This window comes from Mugil cephalus, chromosome 8 (assembly GCF_022458985.1).
Source record: "Mugil cephalus isolate CIBA_MC_2020 chromosome 8, CIBA_Mcephalus_1.1, whole genome shotgun sequence".
Lineage (NCBI taxonomy): Eukaryota > Metazoa > Chordata > Actinopteri > Mugiliformes > Mugilidae > Mugil > Mugil cephalus.
In genome coordinates this window covers 1,341,004-1,348,378 of record NC_061777.1, presented here as the reverse complement: position 1 = coordinate 1,348,378, position 7,375 = coordinate 1,341,004, and the positions used below count along the sequence as shown (strand labels likewise).

The 7,375-nt window shown below is 46.3% G+C and overlaps 1 protein-coding gene across 2 annotated transcripts; it reads left to right on the top strand.

Moving 5' to 3' along the window:
• The first annotated feature begins 485 nt into the window (after window positions 1–485).
• Window positions 486–7,249, top strand: rnf214 (ring finger protein 214). Of its 2 annotated transcripts, XM_047592922.1 has the most exons (7): window positions 486–575; window positions 771–919; window positions 1,820–2,049; window positions 2,130–2,263; window positions 4,885–5,113; window positions 5,403–5,612; window positions 6,349–7,249. In XM_047592922.1, the coding sequence occupies exons 2-7, from the start codon at window positions 781–783 to the stop codon at window positions 7,117–7,119; spliced, it is 1,713 nt and encodes a 570-aa protein (XP_047448878.1). In that variant the 5' UTR covers window positions 486–575; window positions 771–780; the 3' UTR covers window positions 7,120–7,249. The 2 variants fall into 2 exon arrangements, with proteins under 2 accessions (XP_047448878.1, XP_047448879.1); XM_047592923.1 differs by lacking the exon at window positions 486–575 and having other exon boundaries at window positions 785–919; window positions 1,769–2,049.
• Window positions 7,250–7,375: the final 126 nt, after the last annotated feature.

Sequence of the window (7,375 nt, the reverse complement as noted above, 5' to 3'; positions counted from 1 at the left end):
AGATGGTATCGTGATCTTTTACTTTTTATTTTATTTCCTGATATTTCCTGATTTTTTAATTTTATTTGCTTAATCTCAACCATTTTATATTATTTATTATTTAGGATCATTATTATTATTTATTTATATTATTTTCTCTCTCCTTTAGACACTTCCAGTCTATGTAAGTTCCAAGTTTAAATTACTATTCGTCCAAATGTTTTATTATTTAATATATGTTTATTAATAATAGTTAGATAATCAGCAAACCTGTAAGACAGAAAATAATGATGTAATGTAGTAATTTATTAGTTGCTAAAGCGAATATTTTATACTTTTGTTTTGGTATATTTTTTTCTTAGATTTTGATGAATAAATATTAAACTTAAAAAATAAATATTCTAATTATACTTAACAAAATTAATTAATTACTAATTATTTCCGTCTTCGTGCCGACTGCCGATTAAAAACCAATGAAGAAGAAGAATTTCAGTTTTAATAGACGATCTTTGACTCGGAACCTCTGTAAGGGGTCGGTTGTTTCCGCCGCAACATATTCATGGTGGCACCATGATTTCCGTGTAGTTTACTACCAGGTTTGTGTCTGTGAGTGGAAACTAGAGTTCAATATAAACTAAAAACAGATTTATTTAATTATTTTTTATTTTTTTAATGTCTTTAAATGAGTGAAGGGAGGGAGCGCTCACTCCGTCATCGTTCGCCGGGTTCGTGTTTTTACACCTGAAAACTGAAGAGTAGAAGTGTGTTGACTTACAGTTTCGTTTCTGTAGTTCTGTTAGCATGGATGCTAACGTGGACACGGCTAACGTGGCCCCAGAAGAAAACGAAGAGGAAGAGTATGAAATTCAGTGTCTAACAGAGGAGGAGGAAGATCTGGACCTGCAGCTGGAGCAGGAATTAGCTGGAATGACAGTAGAAGGTAAAATAAATACGTTTAATTTATTGACTGTTACATATTGTGTTTATTTTCTATTATTGTTAGATGTTTATTCAACTGGTAGATGTGTGTATATAAGAGTTTGCTATTTTTTTATATCATCTGTATTCTGCTTGTAATATATCTTTCATTTTTATTTTTTATATTTTTATTTTTTCCCCAGACATAGTCCACCTATAAGTTCCCAACTGTAGGATAAATAAAGGCATATATTCCTATTATTATATTTTTTAAACAATTGGAATTTTCAAAAATAGTTTATATATTTTTTCTTATTATTATATTATGTATATTATATTTTTATATATGTATATATTACAGTTTTATTTATTTTATTTTTTCAGGTATGGGGTTCTTTAATTAGACAAAAGTTTGTTGTTTTATTAATTTAATTATTATTTTTCCTTTTTTATGTATTAAATAAATTATAATAATATTGTTGTTTTTTTAAAAAACTTTTTTTGTTTTTTTAGACTTAATATCCCCTCTTTAATTTTTATATTAATTGTTTTTCTTGTTTTTTTTTTTGTTTTTTTTTGCTTTAAACTCATCTCCTACTACCACTTAGCCTCACTAGGATCGCGGCGGTTGCTGGAGCTTATCTCAGCTGTCATCGGGTGAGAGGCCAGGTACAGGTGGACAGGTCGTCACTATCGCAACCATTCACACTCACACTTAGGGTCAATTTAGAGCCACCAATTAGCCTAACGAGCATGTGTTTGGAGGAAACCGGAAACGCATGCAAACTCCACCCAGAAAAACCCGAGCTGGACTCAAACCCGAAACCTCCTCGCTGAGAAAACTCATTTTTATCATTTATTTCCTTTGCAGTGTTGACAAGATAAATGTTAAATCCCTGAAACCTCTGGTCTCCTCTGGTAGATGGGATCCAGAAGGTCCAGGCCGTGCAGACCGACGTCATGACGGTCGACTGCAGCGTCAACACGGAGCCCGACTGGGAGAGCCAGGTGGCGGCCATGTTGGCCTACAGCTCCACCCTGACGGAGCAACACGACGACCTGACGAAGAAGCAGGAGGAGGAGGAGGTGGAGCACGAGAAACACAAGCAGCAGCTGCAGAAGAAGAAGGAGGAGGCCACGAGGCAGCACCAGGTGGCGCTGACGCTCAGGACGAACTGAACGACGTTTGAGACGATGTCGTCCATGACTGACGGTGGCTTGTGTGTTTTCAGGCGCTGCTGGAGAAGGTGGAATCTCTGCGAGTGAAGCTGCAGCTGAACAACTCCAAGGCCGCGAGGAAGAACTTCCAGACCAAGAAACAGGAAATGATGTCAGAGAAAAACAGGGCGACAGATGAGAGGAACAAGTAAAGAAACCTGCGCCGTAAAAAAAACAAAAAAAAACGCAGAAATGTACCCACGCGTCGCGTAAAGCGTTACCGTGTCCACTCGTCATCCACATGGACGTCTCTGCCGACTCCTCTGCTGCTTCCTGTAGCCATAGCCGGATCCTGACGCTCACCTCCGCCCAAAAGTTGCCATGTAACGATGACGCACACTACATTCAACCATGATCGGTCGAAAATGTCATCTTACGTCTTATGTCTTTGCCTCGACTCTATCGGAAATTATTGTCCGTCATGTGATGATGAAGCAAACTCGTCAACCATGATTGATCTAAAGTGCAGTTCCATGTCTCTTAGCTACTTCGCCAAAGTTCGAAAAAGCGTCAACTCAGACGAAGATGTGGTGAAAGTTGACTAGTTGGTGATGTCACAGATATAAACACAATCTGAACATAATATTGTAGCATCTCAAACAAAAAAAAAAAAAAGCTATGGAGGCTTTTTCTGCAAGTTTATCGAAGCTTGAACACAAACTACTACCGACACCATAAAGAAAGTCAGTCTGACGGTAATAATCTGCAGCTTTCACTCGTCAAACTCTAGAATAATAACTTCCATCTGTCACATGATGCATTCACTGACATCAAGGACAAAAAAAAACGCGCTCTACAACCACAGCAGCAAAGTCAATTCATGGTGTCTGATATAAGCAGAGAGAGTCTTCATAGCCTCTGAGCTAATAGTAGCGCTTCTTAGCGCTAAAGTTTCATGTACATATAGAGTCACCATGGAAACGGACCCGTTGGGAACTTATACTCGTTCGTGTAAATTTGTCTGTGAGCGACACTCGAGAAGTTGTGGTTGGCGACAAACACAACGGAGCCTTTCGGATCGAGCAGCTCCAAAGTTTCCAGTCCGTGGTTCAGAAGCAGAAGCTCCGGGATGTTGTGGTAAAGTTGCTATGTGACGGTTTTATCTGTGAGTTGCCCCTAAATTCCACCAGTGGATTTTCAGGATTTACAGATGAGACGTTAAACACATGTCATCTCAAAATTTAACCTTTCACACTCAAAAAGTAAAACCGAATGTTCAAATATAAATATTCTTTGACAACGTGACGATCTAGAACCAATGAAGTGTAGAACAGCTGATCAGTTGGTTCAGGAGAGGACAGGCTAGCTCCTAGCTTCATAGCCTCCCAGCTAACAGTAGCTCCTCCTACCTCCATAGCCTCCCAGCCAATGGTAGCTCTTCATAGCCCCCCAGCTAACAGTAGCACCTCCTAGCTTCCTAGCCTCCCAGCCAACAGAAGCTCTTCATACATTTCTAGCCTTCCAGCTAATAATACCTCTTCCAAGCCCCCCAGCTAATAGTAGCTCCTCCTACCTCCATAACCTCCGAGCTAATAGTAACTCCTCCTAGCTTCCTAGCCTCCCAGCCAACAGAAGCTCTTCATAGCCTCCCAGCTAACAGTAACTCCTCCTAGCCCCCCAGCTAACAGTAGCACCTCCTAGCTTCCTAGCCTCCCAGCCAATGGTAGCTCTTCATAGCCTCCCAGCTAACAGTAGCACCTCCTAGCTTCCTAGCCTCTCAGGAAAACAGTAGCTCTTCATAGCTTCCTGGCTTCCCTGCTAATAGTAGCTCTTCCTAGTCTCCCAGCTAACAGTAACTCCTCCTAGCCCCCCAGCTAACAGTAGCACCTCCTAACTTCCTAGCCTCCCAGCCAATGGTAGCTCTTCATAGCCCCCCAGCTAACAGTAGCACCTCCTAGCTTCCTAGCCTCCCAGCCAACAGAAGCTCTTCATACATTTCTAGCCTTCCAGCTAATAATACCTCTTCCAAGCCCCCCAGCTAATAGTAGCTCCTCCTACCTCCATAACCTCCGAGCTAATAGTAACTCCTCCTAGCTTCCTAGCCTCCCAGCCAACAGAAGCTCTTCATAGCCTCCCAGCTAACAGTAACTCCTCCTAGCCCCCCAGCTAACAGTAGCACCTCCTAGCTTCCTAGCCTCCCAGCCAATGGTAGCTCTTCATAGCCTCCCAGCTAACAGTAGCACCTCCTAGCTTCCTAGCCTCTCAGGAAAACAGTAGCTCTTCATAGCTTCCTGGCTTCCCTGCTAATAGTAGCTCTTCCTAGTCTCCCAGCTAACAGTAACTCCTCCTAGCCCCCCAGCTAACAGTAGCACCTCCTAGCTTCCTAGCCTCCCAACCAACAGTAGCTCTTCCTAGTCTCCCAGCTAACCGTAACTCCTCCTAGCCCCCCAGCTAACAGTAGCACCTCCTAGCTTCCTAGCCTCCCAGGAAAACAGGAGCTCTTCATAGCTTCCTGGCTTCCCTGCTAATAGTAGCTCTTCCCAGTCTCCCAGCTAACACTAGCTCATCTAGTACATCTAGATTCATTCATCTTTGGCTCTTAAAGTTAATGATAACAGTCAAAGATGGCCGTCTCATTGTCCTAGAGGTGACGTCTTTAGGTTTCGAGTTATAAATAAAAACGTCCAGGATCAGAAACTAAACCCAGCTGGGCTCCAGCGACCCCCGCGACCCTAGTGCAGGATTAAGCGATACGATAAGACGAGATGAGATCAGAAACTAAAACCAGACCCAGAGACGAACTAACCCCGGCTCTGATCTGTGGACCAGGTTCGCCAGGGAGCTGGAGGAGAGCGACAGGAAGCTGGCGGCGCTCACGGAGGAGCAGGGCGAGGAGCGCCGGAGGTGGAGGGAGGAGCTGGAGGAGCTGAGGAAGGAGATGGAGCGAGCGAGGAAGGAGGCGGACGAGGCCCAGCTGAGGGCGCTGCAGGACGAGATGGCGGCCGTGGAGAAGCAGAGGGACGTGGCCATGTCTCACATCGAGGCCTGGCTGGGGGAGGTACAACTTAACATCAAACAAAGATTAAAACTAACAATTACAAAAAAGTGAGGTGGTTCCAGAGCAATGTCTTAAAATGTCCAGGAATAATGAGAGTCAGTCATGAGGATATTTTGGAGATGGTTCCATGCTGATGGTGCACAAAAAACTACAACCAGATTTTCCTAGTTCATCTTGAACCTCTGACTATATGATGAGGATAACGTTTGGACTCCATCTCATGCTAATGCGCTAACCCTTTACTGTACTGGAGCCTGACTGTGATATCAACGTCGTATCTTCTACTCAGGTGGGACAGTACCTGAAAGCTCTCAGGGTGGAGTTTCCTCAGCAGTATCCTCACGAGAGGCTCCAGTGGGAGAAGAAGGAGGGTTTGGTCCGGAGGAACCAGGCTGAGCTCCAGAGCCGCTTCCAGGACGTCCTGCAGCAGCTGCAACAGGGCCGAGAGCTGGAGTCCCTCCCCAGGATCAACGTGCCCACCCTGCCCCCGGTCCCCATGGTGAGACATGTTCCTAGCCTCCAAGCTAACAGGAGCTCTCCCCAGCTAACAACAGCTCTTTTTAGTGTCCTGGCTAATAGTAGGTCTTCCTAGCTTCCTACCCTTGGAGCTAACGCTAAGCTAACAGTAGCTCTTCCTAGCTAATAGTAGCTCTCCCTAGTTTCTTAGCTTCCCAGTTGATAGTAGCTCTTCCTAGCTTCCTGGCTAATGGTAGCTCTTCATAGCTATCAGTAGCCCTTCCTAGCCAATAGTCCCTCTTTCTATAGTCTCTCAGCTAGCAGTTGCTCGTCCTAGCCCTTCTTAGCTTCCTAGCCTCCTAGCTAACTGTGGCTCTCCTAGCTTCCTAGCCTCTTAGCTAACAGTAACTATTCCTAGCTAACGAGAGGTCTTCTTTGCTTCCTATCCTCCTAGCTAACTGTGGTTTTCTTAGCCTTATAGCCTCTTAGCTAACAGTAGCTATTCCTCGCTAACGGTAGGTCTGCTTTGCTTCCTAGTCTCCTAGCTAATAATAGCTCTTCCTAGCTTCCTAGCCTCCTAGCTAACAGTAGCTATTCCTAGCTAACGGTAGGTCTTCTTTGCTTCTTAGTCTCCTAGCTAATAATAGCTCTTCCTAGCTTTCTAGCCTCCTAGCATACAGTAACTTTTCCAAGCTAACAGTAGCTCTTCTCAGCTAACAGTAGCTCATGCTAAGCTACCTCCAGGTTAAATTAAAATGTCTCCTTGTCTCCTCCCACAGGCCGACCTGAGGTTCAAACAGGTGATGAAGTCGGTGGTTCGCCCTCAGTTCGCGCCTCCCCCTCCTCACCCAGTGTCCCAGCCCCTCCCTCCACAGAGGCCCCCACACTTCTACCAGCCACGGCCCCGTCACCCCCACCCTCACCCCATGCAGCAACGCGCCCCCTACCACCACCACCACCCCCCACACCCACAGTTCTTCCAGCCTCCGTCTCCAGCCCACATCAGATCGGCCGTGATGGTGACTCCCCCTCTCAGTCTGTCCCCGTCCCCCCCAGCGGTTCCTTCTCCACCTCCTCCTGCTGTCGCCGCCCCCCCCTCTGCTCCCGCTGGCAAACTGGACAAGGTCCTGGAGAAGTTGGGGGCGAGGTACCCACAATGCAACAAGGCCCAGCTGACGTTGCTGCTCCAGCAGGTGAAGAGTTCCCGGGGCACCCTGGCCGGCATGTCCATGGACGAGGTCATCGAGCAGGTCGGCTTCAAGCTGGCGCAGAGCGAGAGGTCGGCGCCGGGGCCCATCAGCCGGCCCATGCCCCCGGGCCCCATCCGGAGGCCGGCGCCTCCCCCCCAGCAGCAGCAGCATCAGCAGAGACCACCACCACCACCGGGCGGCGCCGCTCAGACCCGGAAACTCTGCCTGATGTGTCAGAACCACGTGGACCCGGAGAGCCGCCACCCGCTCAGCTGCTCACACACCATCCACAAAGACTGCATCCAGGTGTGGCTGCAGTCCAGCAAGAACAACTCCTGCCCCTTCTGTCCCGGGAAGTGACCAGAAACCAGGACGTTAGAGCTGTTGGCGCCTCCGGCTTTCTACTGTCTGTCTATGAATGTTTATGTCTGTTCGCTAACAACGTCAATAAAGTTTAAAGACTCAAATGTGAATAAACAGGTGGACAACATCTGATTCATGCTCAGAAATATTCTAGTTACTGCTGCACAGTTAGCAGATCTTTTTCCCAGCATCCCAGCTAACAGTAGCTCTTCCTAGCTTAGAAAGCTAATGGTAGCTCTTCCTAGCTAACAGT

Excerpts from the sequence above, each read along its gene's own strand:
- rnf214 (XM_047592922.1), top strand. The coding sequence starts at position 781 with ATGGATGCTAACGTGGACACGGCTAACGTGGCCCCAGAAGAAAACGAA. Across the intron at positions 920-1,819 it reads AGCTGGAATGACAGTAGAAG|ATGGGATCCAGAAGGTCCAG; the intron begins GTAAAATAAATA and ends CTCCTCTGGTAG. Across the intron at positions 5,114-5,402 it reads TCGAGGCCTGGCTGGGGGAG|GTGGGACAGTACCTGAAAGC; the intron begins GTACAACTTAAC and ends TCTTCTACTCAG.